This window comes from Mesoplodon mirus (genome assembly GCF_964341445.2).
Source record: "Mesoplodon mirus genome assembly, chromosome: X".
Taxonomy (NCBI): domain Eukaryota; kingdom Metazoa; phylum Chordata; class Mammalia; order Artiodactyla; family Ziphiidae; genus Mesoplodon; species Mesoplodon mirus.
Window position 1 is genome coordinate 17,498,532 of NC_138981.1, and position 19,402 is coordinate 17,517,933.

Genomic DNA, 19,402 nt, shown 5'->3' on the forward strand with positions numbered 1-19,402 from the left:
TCTGAAGTTTTTTAAAAAATGTATTTTTAAATAAGTGTACAGTAAAACCGACTTGTTGTACAGTTCTGTGAATTTTAACACATGGGTAGATTAATGTTACCACCACCATAATCAGGATACAGAACATCGCCTCCAAAACTCCCTCTTGCTATTCCTTTGTAGTCATATCTGCCCCCACCCCATAAACCTTGGCAACCATTAATCAGTTCTCCATTACTACAGTTTTGTCTTTTTGAGAATGTCATATAAGTGTACTCAACGTTTTAAGCCTGGCTTCTTTCAGCATAATGCCTTTGAGATTCATCCAGCTTGTGTGTATCAGTAGTTTGTTCCTTTTTATTGGTAAATAACATTCCACTGTATGGATGTCCCACAGTTTGTGTATCCATTCACCCATTGAAGGACATTTGGGCTGTTTTCAGTATTTGACCATATGAACCTGTGTACAGGTTTTTGTATGAATATAAGCTTTCATTCCTTTGGAGTCAATATCCACGGATGGGTAGGATTGCTGTGTCGTATGGCAAGTGCCATATGCATGTTCAACTGTATGAAAAACTACCAAACTATTTTTTCAGAGTGGCTGCACCATTTTGCATTCCCACCAGCAAAGTATAAGAGTTCTAGTTGCTCCATATCCTAGCCAGCACTGGATATTATTAGAATTTTTAAAAAATCTAATAGGTGTGCAGTGTTAGCTCACTGTGCTTTTTTTTTTTTTTTTTAACATCTTTTTTGGAGTATAATTGCTTTACAATGGTGTGTTAGTTTCTGCTTTATAACAAAGTGAATCAGCTATACATATACATATATCCCCATATCTCCTCCCTCTTGCGTCTCCCTCCCTCCCACCCTCCCTATCCCACCCCTCTAGGTGGTCACCAAGCACCGAGCTCATCTCCCTGTGCTATGCAGCTGCTTCCCACTAGCTAGCTATTCTACATTTGGTAGTGTATATAAGTCCATGCCACTCTCTCACTTCGTCCCAGCTTCCCCTTCCCACTCCCTGTGTCCTCAAGTCCATTCTCTACGTCTACATCTTTATTCCTGTCCTGCCCCTAGGTTCTTCAGAACCACTTTTTTTTTCCTTCTAGATTCCATATATATGTGTTAGCATACAGTATTTGTTTTTCTCTTTCTGACATACTTCACTCTGTATGACAGACTCTAGGTCCATCCACCTCACTACAAATAACTCACTTTCGTTTCCTTTTATGGCTGAGTAATATTCCATTGTATATATGTGCCACATCTTCTTTATCCATTCATCTGTTGATGGACACTTAGGTTGCTTCCATGTCCTGGCTATTGTAAATAGAGCTGCAATGAACATTGAAAAATATGGAACGCTTCACGAATTTGCGTGTCATCCTTGCGCAGGGGCCATGCTAATCTTCTCTGTATCGTTCCAATTTTAGTATATGTGCTGCTGAAGCAAGCACTCTCACTGTGCTTTTGATTTTAATTTCTGCTTCCTTGAATCCAGTCTGGGGGAATTGGAGGGGAAAAAATGGTCAACTTACTGCCAGCGTGGTGGTACTTCAAACTGTGATCTTCCTCAGTATGCCTTCTGCTATTTACTTTCTAGAGTCCTTGTGTTACTTATTTATTGCTGTATAACAAATTACAAAAACTTAGAGGCTTAAAACACTCATTTGTGATCTCACAGCTTCTGTGGGTCATGAATCTGGACAAAGCTTACATGGGCACTCTACTTCAGGATCTCTCACAAGCTGCTGCAATCAAGGTGTTGGCTGGGCTGTACTCATCTTCAGGCTTAATTGGGGAAGGATCTGCTTCCAAGCTCACATGGTTGTTGGCAAGATTCAGTTCCTTGAGGTCTGTCTGAGGGCCTCAGCTCCTTGCTGGCTTTTGGCCAGAGACTTCCCTCAGTCCTGTGTCATGTGGGCCTCTCCAGCACGGCAGCTTACTTCATCAAAAGCACACGAGTTGTGAAGGCAATAGAGAGAGTCTGCTAGCAAGGCAGAAAGTCACAGTCTTTCATAACTTAGTCACGGAAGTGACAGGCCAACACATTTGCCATATTCTGTTGATTAGAAGACAGTCACTAGGTCAAGCCTTATACTGAAAGGGAGGAGATTACACAAAGGCATGAACACCAGGAGGCAGGGATCATTAGGAGCCATCTTGGAATTTGCCAGTCTTCTAATAGCTGGTCCATGGATTCTGTCCAGATTTTGGTTTTTTTAAAAAAATAAATTTATTTATTTTTGGCCGTGTTGGGTTTTCATTGCTGTGCGCGGGCTTTCTCTAGTTGCGGTGAGCGGGGGCTACTCTTCGTTGCGGTGCGCGGGCTTCTCATTGCTGTGGCTTCTCTTGTTGCAGGCACACGGGCTTCAGTAGTTGCGGCTTGAGGGCTGTAGAACGCAGGCTCAGTAGTTGTGGTGCACCGGCTTAGTTGCTCCGTGGCATGTGGGATATTCCCGGACCAGGGTTCGAACCCTTGTTCCCTGCATTGGCAGGCGGATTCTTAACCACTGCGCCACCAGGGAAGCCCTCTGTCCAGGTTTTATAGCTTCATTCCATGGGAGAGACAGGGTAGAGTGGGTAGAGTGTCCTTATTCCCTCTTACTCTCTCTGAAGCTTTTTCATTTGATTTATGAACATTCAAGGTTAATGTAAGGAGTTTTTTTGTTTGTTTTGTTTTGCTTTGTTTTAAACTCAAGCCATCTAGGACATAGCTAGGGTTAGATTATCAGTGGTCAAAATTTAAATTCTGGGATCTACTAATCTTGTATTTATTAAGTCACAACCATGGAAAGCTCAACTTTTGTACCCAAGATGGAGCCTTTCAATGATGAATTCATAAGCTTCAGCACAGGACAGCTATTTCAGCCTGTCATTGTGGCTGCTGACCAGGTGACCCCAATAGACAGATCTGCCCAGCCCTGGCCTTTATGAATTTCTTTCACCTGATAGTGACTTATAACCCACCTTTGATTTATTTTAATAACTTTCTAATGACTTGCCAAATATGGCCTCTCTTTTCTCCTACTTAATGTGGTTTTTCAGTACCCAGAACTCATCCCTGGAAATATGGATACTTGGATATTGATATATGGATATGGATATTGATCCTTTCTCTTTATGAAAATGTATTAGTATTCCTTCCCTCTCTTCAAAAGGAAGCAGGCTCTTTAAATAAGATTCTTCAAATGTTTTTGATCATGAACTTGTCGCAGTGAAAGCTTTTCCAGAATGGACCTCTGATACAGTTATATTTATTTATTTACAACTAATACTATTGAACTCATATTTTGTTTACATTACCAAACATAAATAAAAATAGAAAATTCAGAAAGAATAAGAAAATATGAGTTCTAATATTTTGCTTTCTGTTGTCCAACATACCTGTGTATTTTTTGTGGGGCAGGTACCTCAGTTTGGAGACTGCTAGGTGCTAGAAAGCTGGGTCCCCTGTTTCTTGTTTGTACGAAATAGGCTTCATTCAGCCTCTTTGACCTTCCTGGAGTTCCAAAGGGCAGATTCAAACAGTTGCTAATCAGGGAAGGGAGGGAATGCAGAAACAGGGAAGGAGCAGTCAAGAAACAACAGTGCAGCAGGGTCGTGGTTCCTCCTCAAGTAGTACACTAATAATACCTTTGAGTTCTTCTGCAGGGAACTAAGGCCCCCACCCAGGTGGAGGATGGTAACTTCAGGCTGAGCAAAAGCTCCCAGGAACTCTGCCCTGTTACCTTACCACCAACCAATCAGAATAAAATCTGAACACATTGGAAGATAAGGAAGACTCTGACCACCCTCCCCAAATGATTCTCCCTTTAAAAACTTTCATGGTTGAACAGAATCTTCAGAGTTGGTTTTTGGACACTAGTCCACCTTCTCCCCAGGTTGCCGGCCTCCTGAATAAAGCAGCCTTTCCTTTCCAACCAACACTCGTCTCTCGAGTATTGGCTTTCAAGCAGGCAGCTGAACCTGAGTTTGTTAACAGCCCCAGCACCAGAGGGCTAGCTGAGAGTTGTCAGAGCTGGGAGGCCAGCCCCATCTGAGCTCCCCACTTTGGTGCTATCAGGTATTAAGGTATCAGGGGCCATGAGTGGGTAGACACCTTAAGTACTCAGCACCAAATTGATCTGCACACATCATTTCTTTTCTCAGTCTATTCCCAAGTCCAGCTGCTTTGCCTAGATTCTAGCATATTCCCGGGGGTGTGTCATGACCAATTATAGGAGCTGCCCATTAGAATGACTTTTCCTTGGTAGAAATTGGAACTTTGGCCAGCTTCAGGAAGCTTGTGAAATAGTAGAGGTTTGCCTGCAATGCCCAGTTTCTTCCTCGTGAGGAAACCAGTCTTCTCTGTTCCTCTCTTTCTATAGCTTGCTACTACCATAGACTAACTGAGCATCCTGGTTTGGGTTCCCTCAGAAGCTGACCCTGAGACAAGCATTTGAGACCAGGTTTATTTGGAAGGTGAAGGCAAACCCAGTAGGGGAGTGGGGAAGTGAGAAAGGAAGGAGAGACCACCAAGACAGCCAAGAAAGAGTAAGTCCAGCCTGCAGAGGTGGAGAGGCCACCATTTTTCAGTCACAGCAGTTGGACAGTTTTCTCTATCTGCTTATCAGTCTAATTGCAGCATTATAATTAGGGACTCACTTCATTCTGATTTTTGTTTCACCTCTCCCATTTCACATCCTTGTTAAGTACGTATGTTCCAGAACACTCTCTTTTCTCCCTCACCACTTTTCTTCTGGTTAACTCCTAACTTCTGGCTGTGAAATCATCAGGTCTCAGGGCATCACTTCTTCTAGAAAGCCTTGCTTCATCGCCCTTTCTGGGGTAGGGCTCTTTCTCTGCGCCTCATACCTGTCCTATTGGAGACTTTGTCATACTGTATTGCTTTCATTTATTCATGTAATAAATATCAATTATGCGCCTGGCACTGTTTTAGATTCCTGGAGCTTATATTCCAGTAGGGGAGTTACTTTTTATTTGTAATTTTATTTTGATTTCTTATTTACGTATGTGTTTACCTCACCTAATCATATCCATTTTGTTCACCATTTATGTCCTTGCTTCTCAGCACAGTGCCTGCCACATAGAGGGAGCTCAATAAAAACGTGTTGAATTGAGTAGAAGGACCCAGTGCATCTTAGTTCAGGATGATTTGATATTTCTATGGCCTTTTCCAAGGGGGAAATTGAACTCTCACCTTTCCTATTGGCTGTTTTCATATGATGATGTGCCCATTGACAGATAAATTGACCCAACTTGCCTGTTGGGGGTATAAATCTGTTACTGAGTGAGTTAATGGTACTTTGCCCATCATTTTTTCTTTTTTCAGGCTGGGAGAACATAGCCCTGCCTAGCTGGAGGAAAGTCAGAGAGCATCTGCAAAGAGGCTGGAAGCTTCATTTTGCAGACACACAAGGTGCTGACTGAAGCAGTATAGTGTAACGATCATAAGTAGAGGTTCTGGAGTCAAAGTGCCCGAGTTCAAATCCCAACTCTGCCTTGCTTGCTGTTTGACTTTGGGCTATAGTTCCTAATGCGTAATTAGGGATAATAATGGTATATATATACCTCATAGGATGGTGTGTGAATTAAATAAGATTAACACCTTTAAAATTAACCAGTGACTAGAATATGGTAAGTGCTCAATAAATGTTATTATCATTATTGTGATTTGTTCCCATACAACATTGCTGGTTCATTTAACAATTGGAAGCTGGCTATAGGAGTCTTTGTGGTGCTCAAAGTAACATTTTAGTGTTCTTCATACAGTGGAAAAGTATGATGAAGTTCTTCATTTTAAGCAAATTCTAAATTTTAGCCAAATCACATAAAGGTCACAGCCAATGCAATTCGTGGTCCAGAGACTGGCTGTTAAAATAACCACCTAAATCATGAGTTCTTTCCGTGATTAAACAAATATTTAGTGAGTACTGTAGGGGCAGAAAAATTTTCCCTTCTTCCCTTCTAGGTTCTTTGGCTCGTCTAATAGTTAAATTGATATAAGACAGATTAACAGGAGAAAAACAAATTAATTATGTACACACGGGAATCCCATAAAGATATGAAGACTCAAAAGGTAGCCAGATAATTGGAGCTTATATAACGTCCTGAGCTAAGGAAAAGGGTGGGGGTCTGGGGATACAAAGAAAAGGAAAGCCATTCGCAGGAAGGCAGAGGAGAGGTTTGGAAAACAGAGGTTGCCCTGTAATGCAGATAAGTTTGTTAGGTAAAAAGGTGTCTCTGGTAATAGTTCTCTTCCTGGTACAGGGCCCCTTTCCAATGTAAATTTAGGCAGTTGAGGGGGAGGTAAAGAACTTTTCCTGAATCTGTTGGGTTTTTGATTGCCTTTAGCTCAAAATAATTCTCATGCCAAAGTGGCATATTTTGGGTGGCAAAACCTGCTCCCCTTCAGTACCTCTTATGCGTTTGGAGCTGGAGATGCCAAGAGGAATGAAATGGATCCTTTTCCTTCAGGATTTCACATGTAAAAGGACAAATTACAGCACACTTTGGAAAGTTCTATAATTGGACACACACATGGCTTTGAGAGCCAGAAGACAGAATGACTAAGTCCCCTTTGGCGATTCAGGAAAGGCTTCACGCAGAGGAGGTGACATTTGAACAACTGTATCTAGACATAGCCATCATTTAATCACGTGGATTGAATAGGCATTTGGCTGGAAACCCAGCCATATAGTGACATTGTCCACCATTTTGGGGGAGCCTGGGTAATTCTATTCTCATTTACAGTGTGTATGGCAGCCTCACATCAGGTTCTAGTCTTGGAGTCCCTGCCATGGAAACCTGTACGTTTGTATTACCTCATAATGAGGCCCTCTGATAATATTTAATATGCTAATAGGAGTACAGAAGCCCAGAACTGCCTTTCCAGTTATTTTTAAAGTGACTCCATTAGATTAAATAGTAAGCTAGGTAACCACTTTACTGGATCTCCTGTGGTTCTCAATTGCAGAAAGGAGTTGACCAAAGACCAGCTTGGGTGGGGTTATGAAATGATTATGGCTGGAGACCTTTAAATCCTAGCTCACGATGCCTGAGGCCAGTAAGCTCAAAAATACATCTGCTGTGTAACCAGTTGGGAAGAGTTTGGGAGGAGTATTGCTGTTGATGCAGCTGCAGTCAGCATGAGACTCTAGGAACAAGATCACTCACCTCTGGATTGCCTCAGAGGACAGCACAACTGAGGCTGGTGACATCCAGTACTGACACTGGCACTTCAGTTTTCCAGTCGTGTCTTCCTCGTCTTCCTTCTCAAACTCAGCAAAATCACAGGTCAGCTTTCCGTTTCCGTTTTGCTGATGATGGGAGGTGAATCTCCCTCTCACAGATATATTTTTTACCGAGCAAGGGCTCGTGTGCCTGTGGCGCAGAAAGCCGAACTCTGACAGCGGGTGTTTGTAGCAAAGTAAGGGTTTATTGCAGGGCGCCACGCAAGGAGAACGGGCAGCTTATGCTCAAAAGACCCGGACTCCCTGATGGCTTTCAGGCGAGGGTTTTTAAAGACAGTGTTAGGGGAGAGGGTCATAGGATGCATGATCAGCTTGTGGAGCTTCCTCTGATTGCTCGGTGGTGAGGTAGCAGGGTGGTGTTTCGGGAATCTCAACCTTCTGATTCCAGCCAGTGTGGGGTCTACATACTTGTGGTCGGCATGGAGTCGCCATCCTCCACTGGGTGAGGGGTCTTAGTTTCTGCAGAACAACTCAGAGATATGCATCAGATGATCTGTATCCCTTCAGGAGGAGCTAGGAGTCCTGTGACTGTTGTCCTCATCATTAACTGCTTGCGGTCTGCTCTTTGGAACTCAGAGAAGCCTAGAAGACTAAAGCTTTTCTCTACAAACAAGAAACAGGGGACATGGAGGGGCTTTTGTACCTGGGAGGGCCCCTGCAGGGTCCTGCTCAGTTTCAATCCTCCCTTTTCTTTGGTACTCCTCAACTTGAGAGGAACAGGTGTGGGGCAAGAAAGGGAATAAAGTTTGGGATAGAGAGTTTAATCATAAACTCCACAGAGGAGCTCAGTGTTAGGGGGACTCCATTTCACGTTCTTCAACAAGCAGCTAATTGAATAACTGGAAGAATAAAAATGTCATAGAAATGAATTTGCAGTATGGCACCCAAAGGCTACTGTCTTAAACCCATGCCTTTTCATTTATTTATTTATTTATTTTTGCGGTATGCGGGCCTCTCACTGTTGTGGCCTCTCCCATTGCGGAGCACAGCCTCCGGATGCACAGGCTCAGCAGCCATGGCTCACAGGTCCAGCTGCTCCGCGGCATGTGGGATCTTCCCGGACCAGGGCAAGAACCCGTGTCCCCTGCATCAGCAGGCAGACTCTCAATCACTGCGCCACCAGGGAAGCCCAACCCATGCCTTTTCAAATCCTAAGGAGTAACGTTTAGTGTTCCCACTTCCTCTTCTTAATCGTGCCCAGGTTACTATAATGTTTCCTAAGAATTATCCTCAGTTGACCTAAAGAGTCAGCTACTAAGTGCTTTTCTACCCTTATTTACCAAAATTTATTCTGTATTTTGTACTGATCAGATTGTTTATGCAAACAGTGGCCTGGTCCCCTTGGAAGCAGTCATGTGACCACAGCGCATTACTTGAGTGCAGCCCTTTATCTCTTCACTGGGAACAGGGCAGGGTTGGGGCAGACAGCTGCAGCTCACGGGCCAGCCCAGCCTCTCCTAGATCTGCGGCTCTGGGCTCACCTTCCAGGCTGAAAGGCAAAGACTGTTCGAGTTATTTCTTGTGTGTATGCATGTGTATTTGTTTTTTGTTTTTTTTAAATTAATTTATTTATTTGTTTATTTTTGGCTGCATTGGGTCTTCGTTGCTGCCCGTGGGCTTTCTCTAGTTGTGGCGAGCAGGGACTACTCTTTGTTGCAGTCCGCGGGCTTCTCACTGCGGTGGCTTCTCTTATTGCAGAGCACGGGCTCTAGGCGCACAGGCTTCAGTAGCTGTGGCAGGCAGGCTTCAGTAGTTGTGGCACATGGGCTCAGTAGTTGTGGCTTGCAGGCTCTAGAGTGCAGGCTCAGTAGTTGTGGCACATGGGCTTAGTTGCTCCGCGGCATGTGGGATCTTCCGGGACCAGGGCTCAAACCCGTGTCCCCTGCATTGGCAGGCAGACTCTGAACCACTGCACCACCAGGGAAGTCCCTGTATTTGTTTTTTGATTTGTTTAAAGAAGAGCTCTCCCTGCAGAGAGCTGCAGAGATGTGAGATGTATGGAGCGTGTGTGTGTGTATGTGTGTGTGTATGTGTGTGTGTGTGTGTGTGTGTGTGTGTGTGTGTAAGTATGTGTAGGGGGATGCTCCAGAGAGAGCTGGAATTGTACCTCTTTTCTTTCAGATCTCTGCATCCCTCACAGAGAAGTTTTTTTCTGATTTTGTTTCTCTTGAAACACCTGGGGTGAGGATAAACCTCTGCATCAGCCACGCAGAAGAAACAGGTAATATGTTTGTTTGTTCTTAGGTATTTTGGGCAAGCAGAAGTCTACATTATAAACATACATTGTGTAGCAATGGAACAGGAAATGTGTACTACTTGAAGTTTATTTTATTGCTTTGCAATTTCTCAGAATGATTTTTCTCAAATATGCTGATTACAAATCAGTTGTCATCAGCTTAAAAAGGTATACAGGTGACTTTGCATTCTGAAGGGTTGTAGCCTATTTCAGATGAAGTCTATACTTGGGAAAACTCTGTGGTCACTTGGGTGAGAGCTAGAAAATGAGGGAGGGGATACTTTGAGAAACTCTTCCAGGCCCCTCATGGGTCATTGCCCACTATACAACTTCATGTTCAGAAATCTTCCTTTAGCTCCCTTGCCCTCTTGTTGACGCAGAGGACCACAGGATTTCCATCCATCTGTAAGAAATGGAAACAGAATTCCTTGCAATGTTCAAGAATTCTCTTTAGGGATTTAGTGCTTCTGTAGATTGATCAAATTGGATCCTGAAACCAAGGCACAGCTAACTTTTTGGTGGACAGACATTTTTGTTCTTTAAGCATGAAACAGAATGTTCTGCCACTGTTCGGCTGTGCCATGGAGTCTGATATTTAATTTCTTTCTTTTTTTTTTTTTTTTTTTGCGGTACGCGGGCCTCTCACTGCTGTGGACTCTCCCGTTGCGGAGCACAGGCTCCGGACGCGCAGGCTCAGCGGCCATGACTCATGGGCCCAGCCGCTCCGCGGCACGTGGGATCTTCCCAGACCGGGGCACGAACCCACGTCCCCTGCATTGGCAGGCAGACTCGCAACCACTGCGCCACCAGGGAAGCCCAATATTTAATTTCTTAGTCTTAGTTTCTGCATCTCTAATACGGGAGTGATGATATCCCCTTGGAAGTTGCTGTGAAGATTAACTGGAATAATAGAAATATAAAGTACCCACTGTGCTGGGTAAATAGTGCCTTAATAAATAGTAGTGATTTTAGCTGTTATTATTATTACTGGTAAAGCATTTTCTCAGATCTTAGTGGTCTCAGGGGAAAAGAGTCCTTTTCTTTGTGAGTCTATAATTATCCCAGAACCAATAGACAGACACCTGTGGGGTTTAACCTCTGGGAAGTCCCGGACAGTGCATTCTGAAGGAAGAGATGTGAGCAAACACGTTTTGTTTCAACAGGTCAACCGCAGTGGGTACCACCCGTGCATGGCTCCTCCTAACTCATCAGCTAAGAAGAATTGCTCTTTGTTCCAGTCGGTTTTTTCCACCATTGATCTTCTCATTAGCCTTTAATACAAGTCTGTAAGGTAGGTGTTATTATCTCTATTTTCTTATGAGAAAACTGAGGTGCAGAGGAATTAATGACTAGCTGAGAAGAATTTAAACTCTGGTTCGTCTGACTTGTAAACCCCAGTCTCCACTGGGCCAGCATTAGGCAGTTAGATTCATTTTAGAGATGCATATTAACATCCAGAAAGCTCTGAGGAGTTCAGCAGTAAAGGAACCTGTTTAATCCTACTTCTCCTGAACTTATTTGATGGTGGGACTTTTTTTGGGTGGGGGGTCTTATTTCTAGAATCATAAACCACATAGAACTCCTCTTCCACAAACACACTTTGGAAAACCTGGCACTAGGCCTAGCTGCCTCCTGATTACAATCCTGTCTGATAGAACAACACACACCCTCAGATACATTCTGGTGGTCAGTATCGTTTCCTCCTTTTTCTTACCCTTTCATGGACCGAGGAATAATCACCAGCTCCATCTTACAGAACTCCCTTTATTCATTTAAGACCCCACACAGGAGCAAATGCTACAGTGTTCTACTGGAAGAGTAGTGGTGGAAGGGGCCTCTCTAGAGCGGTCTGCCAGGGACTCCTCTACCCGCCTCTGTGCCCCTTCGTTATCTTTAGTCTTCAGACATCAGGCTGTAGAACCTCTGTTTCAATGAATGCCAAAGAGAATGCAGCAGGGTAAGCCTGAAGACGCATCTGTCCTCCATGCTTGCGTCTCACAGTCCAAGGGGGAAGAATTAGACCTACTCACCTCCCACTCTGGGGGCTGGGGTATGGTGCCAGTTGAATGACTCTGGGTTCTGGATTTGGGTTTCTTGGGGCCAGGCTGGAGTACAAATTTCTCACAAAAGTCAGCATCTGTAGGAAAAGCTGAGCTTCTAGCCTGGGAAACCACACAAGTCACATCTGGAATGCCAGAGGCGGAGCAGAATCAAGGTCAAGGTGGCTGAGCCGAGGTGTGGACGTTCAATAGAGATGCACTTTGAAAGAAAATCAAGAATGAATAAGAACAACTTGGGGAGGCTGGGCTAGCACTTGGAGGGTGCTTGGAGACCAAGGTTGGGTTGGCTCCAAGGGCCGTCTTTTGTTCTTTCCTTGTATTTTCACCTTGGGAAATGAATAGTGGTTAAGATGAAAAGAACTGAACAACGTCAAACAGTTCTCCCCCACTCTACCCTCCCCCCACCCCGCCGCCACGCACAGTGAAAACCTTTTAGCAGAAGCCTTGGAAGACTTTCCTTCTGCAGATTGTAAGTGTGCCAGTGATGAGTCACTATTTTACGTTTATGCTTTAAAACCACCCTTGGTATATATTGGTAGGGGCAGCAGCGCTGAGCAAGTTTCAAGCTGTTTTTTGCCAACATCCACCTTTTAAGTGGTTTATGTCACTGACTACGGTATCCTTGGGTCTTTGTGAATGCTGCAGAGACTACCCACCTCTTGAACTGGAGAACTTCTTTCAGGCCCTAGGGAAATCATTTCTTCAGAGACCTCTTTAGCACACTGTTTATCTGATGCTGACAGAGGGCAGGGAGTGGAAGGCAGGGAGTGGAAGAAGCTTAGATTGTCCCAAATACTGGAAAATTCCCAAATCATTTTTATCAGCTTTGCACCACCCAGGGTTGTCCTCAAAGGGACATATACTGCTTACAAACGTGCGTCCCTCTCAGCCTTTAAGTGGGTGATTGCAGTCTAGGCTGGGTAGTGTATGGGAGTAGTAAGTGGCACCTGGCCTTAACCAGCTCTTGTTTTGGTGAGAATTAAAATGAGCTGACTCTTCTGTTTTGTTTTACCTGTTACCTAAGGAAATTAAATTATTATTATTTAATAATGTAAAAATTCTAATAGCAAATTATTTTTTTCTAATAATCCAAGAATTCTAGAACAATGCTCATTTCTTTCTATCATGATTTAAAGTTTTTCTTTAAAAATGAATATATAAGTACTACCCATTTTCTGGTTTAATAAAAGGCTTTTGTATAATCAAATAGCATGTATCTGTGCACGAAATGATGGACTAATAATTACTTTTAGCATTAATTTTTTAAAGGACCCTGGCTTAGAAATATGCATTCCCTTATTCATTCATTCATTCATTCATTTGGCATTTATCAAGCACCTGCTATGTGAAATGCACTGTGTAGGTGCCAGAGATTCAAAGAGTATTTAGAAACAAAGGTACCCATGGAGTTTACAGTCTAGCAGAAATATATTCAAGTTTGATGCTTTTTAGTTCCTAGTGAATCTTTTATATGGACTTTTGTTTGTTGTGAAATGAATTGACTGAGGAGTGGCTGAGAACCAAATGCCTTTGGAGAGAGATTGCTTTTTTTTTCTGGGAAAAAAAAATTGAGTTTGAAATATATCACTTCCTATCGTAGCATCAGTGTTGCCTACTCAGTGCCTAACTCTTATGTATTCATAAAAAGGGGTAGAAAAAAAGAGCATAAAGATGGAAGCAAAGCCCAAGGGAGATATGGAGAGCAGTTTTTCTCAAACTGAGATATGGGGAGTGCTTGTGTCAAAGTCCCATGAAGGGTGCACTTTTTTTTTTTTTTTTTTTTTTTTGCAGTACACAGGCCTCTCACTGTTGTGGCCTCTCCTGTTGCAGAGCACAGGCTCCGGACGCACAGGCTCAGCGGCCATGGCTCATGGGCCCAGCTGCTCCGTGGCATGTGGGATCTTCCCAAACCGGGGCACGAACCCGTGTCCCCTGCATCGGCAGGCGGACTCTCAACCACTGCGCCACCAGGGAAGCCCAAGGGTGCACTTTTAATTGCACATTCCCAGGCCCCCTTGGACTGCTTGAATCCAAGTATTGGCAGTAAAGCCTGGGAGTCTGCATTTTAAAATAATCTCCCCTGGTAAGTTTTGTGATACTCATATAGGAGAGCATGCATCTAGGCACTTGGAGAAACTCACCAGGACCAAATGAACTACTTCAAAGGGTGAGGAAGAATCCAGCAGACGTGTTCTCATAGACACTGCAGATAACCTTTGAGAAATGTCTGAGAATGGAGAGAACAGAGGTGATGGGTAAATAGTGCCCCAATTTCAAAAACAAGCAAAGAGTAGTTGCCAGAAGCCACTGCCTTATAAGCCTGACATGACCTCTGGAAAAATTCTTTTCCAAACAGATGGAATCAAAGCATTTAGAGGAAAATGTGATGATCACTAGGCATCACCATGGGTTCCCTAGAACATTGTCTCCAGTAGAGAATGTCAAACTTTGCTGCACATTAGAATCACCTGGGGAGCTTTTAACACTGCCCCCCCATGCCCAAACCCCACTCAATACCAATTACATCAGAATCTCTGGGGACGGGACCCAGGCATCACTATGTTTTAAATCCACAGGGACTAATTTGGTGAGGTGCCATCCAAGCATTGGGAGTTTTAAAAGCTCCCCAGGTGATGCTAATATGCAACAGAGTTTGACAGCCAGTTTGTCTATATGACTTTAGACAAGGGGCTTGGTTTTCTTGCACTTTGTGTAAATTCTGGGTAATTTAAAAAGTCTACCACCTTTAAACGTCTATAATTCTGTTATTAAAAGTAATGGCAAACTGATTTCCTTCCTTCCTTCCTTTCTTCCTCCTTCCTTCCTTCTTCTCTTCCTCCTCCTCCTCTTTTTCTTCCGCTGCTGCTGGCTAGCCTGGAATGTCAAGGTGTCAAATTATATATCTTAATTTCATTAAAATAGCGAAATTGACTAGGACGTCTCATAGATAAGTAAGTGGATGCTTACGATGGGTAAACTTACCACCTAACTGAAGGAGTAGGAGAGTGTGAATGTAATGGGTCTGTAGTAACCCTAGAGACTGGTCTGGAGTGGAATGCCGCAAGGGTTTTCTGCCCTTGGAGCTGACCCTGTTAACATTTTTTACCCCTGATGTAGATAAGAGAGATATGTAAGAAATGCCTATCAAATTTGGAAATCACCCAAAGTTTAGGAGGGTTAATTAATTCAATACATAATAGAATCAAGCCTAGCTCTGATCAGAAAATCTGTTTATTAAGGTTATTGTTGTTTTAAAAATATTTCCGGGCTTCCCTGGTGGCGCAGTGGTTGAGAGTCCGCCTGCCGATGCAGGGGACACGGGTTCGTGCCCTGATCCCGGAGGATCCCACATGCCGCGGAGCGGCTGGGCCTGCGAGCCATGGCCGCGGAGCCTGTGTGTCCGGAGCCTGTGCTCCGCAACGGGAGAGGCCACAGCAGTGAGAGGCCCGCGTACGGCAAAGAAAAAAAAAAAAAAATTTCCATAATTCAGATATTTTGCTCATTTTGTTTTGCCTCTTTCTTTCATTGAGTCGTAATCTTGCAGCGTTTAGTGTAGTACTAACGGAAAAATAGGCATGCCTGGCAGAGTCCCAAGTCAGTTCTTTGACTTTGTTACTGTCAGGAAATGCGAATAGATTAGCACAGGCTGGTTTGGAGCATCATGAAATAAAGGAAACATCACCCTAAAAAGGCATGAGGTGGGATTACTACAGAAAGGAATTTTGTTGAAAACTCCCATGGGGTGATTGTGGAAGATCCAATGTAACAGTCTCAGCTGAGCCATCGGGAGGCCTGGTGAGTGCGAGGGCAGACTTTGGAGGGGCCTCAGAAATGCCTGGAGAGCTTGTTTGAAAAGGGAACTTCCTGGATTCTGATGCTTTAGTTTCTGGGGAGGCCTTGAAGCCTCCTTTTTTTTTTTTTTTTTTTTTTTTAAAATAAGTGCCCTGACGGATTCTGAGAAATAGTGTCAAAGAACTCATTTTGATTTGAATTTTGGCATAGTTGTATAAATATGTTGTTGTTGTCTCATAGCCATTCTCCAATTTGTGTTTTTAAAAGCCCAGATAGATTTAACTATTTTGAGCTTAAAAGCAAAACAGTTAAATTATGTCAGATCCTTCATATCCCATTCCCTATACTTCAATTAGAAAATTGTATGATCTTACATTTCCATTTTCCTTTCCTTTTAATGCTTTATTTTATAGAGTATTGATCTGACCTAGACACGGGGAACATGTAATTTATGTGTTGCAGAAAAGCAATCTATAGCTGCTCTGTTGCTGCTTCTGTGTTTTGGAAAATAAACCAGGATTAGACTATGTCTGATCACTTTCCATATCATATGATGAACAGCAGTTGAGAAGAAGCGTAAAATGAATCCTGCTGAGCAGCCCTTAGATACCTTGTTAACGGCCGCTTTCCTCCCTCCCTCGTGTGTCCTCCTCATCAGGATCTGTGACCGAAGTGGATCAGTCAGGAGGGGCTCCTCGCAGAGTAAAGGGAAGCACTTTTCACCCTGTTTTAGAGTGAGAAGTTGATTCATGATTTACAAGACATGGGCTGTGGCACTTCGTCTTCAGTGAAAGACAAGGAATCTGAGAAAGGTGAGTGCTAGGAGTGTGCCTGTCTTCCTGGATGAAAAGGGGAGAGTGAGCTGGATTCACCCTCCACCCCTTTCTCATTTACACACACAGTTCTCAAGCTGCCCAGAGTGATTTTGCACGAGGCATCATCACTTGAACTGAAGGTTAAATGTTGGGATAACATTGGAAACTACCTTTAGGAAGATGTAGCTTTGAATTTATGATGTGCCATAAAGTATTATCTGAGAGATATTTTATGTTTGATTTGATTTCAGTTGAAAAGGTACCAATATAAAATCTCAATTTAAAACTCAGTGGCAGGGAACAAGAAAGCCTCTCTGTAAATTTATATGTTTATTCAGTACGTTTATAAATAGCTCTATCCATACCTATGTGACATTTGGTAGCATCATTGAATTTTTATTAGATTTTATAACTCGATCAGATTTTTTATAGCTATTCAGTACAGAACTTCATGAGATTTGCTTCATGTTTTTAGAATATTCTACGTGGAATTTGAGAAATGCTAGATTATCTGCTTCCTGAAAAGTGTGTTGTTTCTAAATAGATGATGTGCCCCCCACTACCCCCATGTAATTACAGAGGCTTCAGTATTTCCTTTGTTTATTTTGTACTGCCCTTCTTTCTCATAGATACTAGAAGCTAGTTGAAACTCACTTGAGTGTTTAAGGGACATAGTCTACACATGCAAATTAAACCAGAAACAAACAAGCGGGGGTGCTTGTGTGAATAATTTGCTTTTAAACTCCATTCCTTTGTTATCTAGGTTATAGATAATTTTTACAATTTTTGTTCCACATCTTGGTTTTAGCAGTTTACTCAGGCTTAAGATGCAGAGTTTAGGATACAGAGTATTCTATTCTAATTAGTGTGGAATGTTTTCCTTTGGTAATCAAATGTTGGTCTCCCTCCCAGCTGACTTGTGCCAGTGAGTTAGCAAATTAATCTCTGACAGTGGGGCAACACGAGATGCACTAACACTTTCAGATCTGTAAGCATGTCATGAAATAAATCTTCCAAAAGCTCCAACTGAACTAATTCCATGGTAGTAATTTATTATGAGAGTAATTCTCTTTTTATATCTAAGATTACCCAGAGTTTTAAAAATTTAGCCAAATTTCTTAGGTAAAAAAAAACGTAGGGCTTCCCTGGTGGCGCAGTTGAGAGTCCGCCTGCCGATGCAGGGGACACGGGTTCATGCCCCGGTCCGGGAAGATCCCACATGCCGCGGAGCGGCTGGGCCCGTGAGCCATGGCCGTTGAGCCTGCGCGTCCGGAGCCTGTGCTCCGCAACGGGAGAGGCCACAACAGTGAGAGGCCCGCGTACCGCAAAAAAAAAAAAAAAGTAAAAACGTAAACGTAAATTCTCTCTTTTTGAAATACTTTTCAGCTTTTAAAATGTTGCATGTAAGTGGGAACATTAACTTCAATTTTTGGATTGCTGTTTCTTTTAAATAATTTATTGAGGTGAAATTCATGTAACACAAAATTAACCATCTTTTTAAAAATAAATTTATTTATTTTATTTATTTATTTTTGGCTGTGCTGGGTCTTTGTAGCTACGCGGTCTTTCTTTAGTTGAGGCGTGCAGGGGCTACTCTTCGTTGCGGTGCACGGTCTTCTTATTGCAGTGGCTTCTCTTGTTGCAGAGCATGTGCTCTAGGCACACGAGCTTCAGTAGTTGTGGCACGTGGGCTCAGTAGTTGTGGCTCATGGGCTCTAGAGCGCAGGCTCAGTAGTTGTGGTGCATGGGCTTAGTTGCTCCAAGGCATGTGGGATCTTCCTGGACCAGGGCTTGAACCCTTGTGTCCTGCATTGGCAAACGGGTTCTTAACCACTGCGCCACCAGGGAAGCCCAAAATTAATCATCTTAAAAGGAACAGTTCAGTGCCATTTACACAAAGTTGTGTAACCACCACTTCTATCTAGTTCTTGAACATTTCCATCACTCCAAAGTAAAATCCCTTATTTATTAAGCAGTTTCTCCCTGTTTCCTCTTCCCCCAGCACCTGGCAACCACCCATCTGTATTCTTTTTCTATGAATTTACCTGTTCTGGACATGTCATGTAAATAGAATCATACTCGATGTGACCCTTTTGTCTGGCTTCTTTTACTTAGCATAATGTTTTTGAGGTTCATCCGTGTTGTAGCATGTATCAGTACTTCATTCATTTTTAAGGCTGGATAATATTTCACCGTATGAATATATCTCATTTTTTAGTTCATTCATTTGATGGACATCTGGGTTTTTTCCACCTTTTTGGCTACTGTGAATAGTGTTGCTATGCACATGAGTGTACGTGTACTTATTTGAGTCCCTGTTTTCAATTCTTTTGGGTATATACCTAGTAGTAGGAATTACAGGGTCATATGGTAATTTTGTGGTTAGCTTTTTGAGGAAATGCCAAACTGTTTTCCTGGATTACTTTTTAATAATAGCAGCTTTATTATTCACATACTACACAATTCACCAGTTTAAAGTGTAAACTTCAGTGAATTTTTGGTATATTCATAGAGCCGTACAACCATCACCACAGTCAGTTTTAGAACATTTTCATCCCCCGCCCCCAAAACCATTAGCAGTTACTCTCCTACCCTATACCTCCCCAGCCCTAGGTAATCACAAATCTACTTTCTGTCTCTATAGATTTGAGCTGTTCTGGACATTTCATATAAATGTAATCAGACAATATGGAGTCTTTCGTGTCTGACTTTTTTTTTTGCGGTACGTGGGTCTCTCACTGCTGTGGCCTCTCCCGTTGCGGAGCACAGGCTCCGGTCACTCATGGCCTCATGGCCTGCTCAGCGGCCATGGCTCACATGCCCAGCCGCTCCGCGGCATGTGGGATCTTCCCGGACCGGGGCACGAATCCGTGTCCCCTGCATCGGCAGGTGGACTGTCAACCACTGCGCCACTGGGGAAGCCCCTACATTATTCTTAATTTGCTTTTTCATATATATATATATCAGGGACAAGATTTCTAACCAAGGTGGAAATTAAAAGATTTCTATGTTCTGGACTTAGAGCTGTTTTCCTTTGGAAGATTTTGGTAAATCCTTTCACAAAGGTTTTAGGAGATTTTTCTTTCCTTCTGGGTGCATAGTTTCATTTTGGTTTAGTGGAGGACACCTAAAAAAAATATTCCTATCAGACTCTGAATATCAGCTTCCAGTTTCTGACCAACTTTTGACCACAGAGCTACTTTAAAAAAAAATCCTTTTAAATATCTTGTCAGTTTTCAGTTGGGACAAGCGGTAAAT

General features: G+C 43.0%; 1 protein-coding gene across 1 annotated transcript in view; it reads left to right on the top strand.

Annotated features, from left to right (window-relative positions):
- Positions 1 to 19,402, top strand: part of PPEF1 (protein phosphatase with EF-hand domain 1) — a 116,281-nt gene that overhangs the window by 14,668 nt on the left and 82,211 nt on the right. The window contains exons 3-5 of the mRNA XM_082608923.1: positions 9,363 to 9,462; positions 10,641 to 10,768; positions 15,988 to 16,141. Of these exons, the coding sequence (XP_082465049.1) occupies positions 16,093 to 16,141 (49 nt within the window). The 5' untranslated portion in view covers positions 9,363 to 9,462; positions 10,641 to 10,768; positions 15,988 to 16,092. The remainder of the gene's footprint in view (positions 1 to 9,362; positions 9,463 to 10,640; positions 10,769 to 15,987; positions 16,142 to 19,402) is intronic.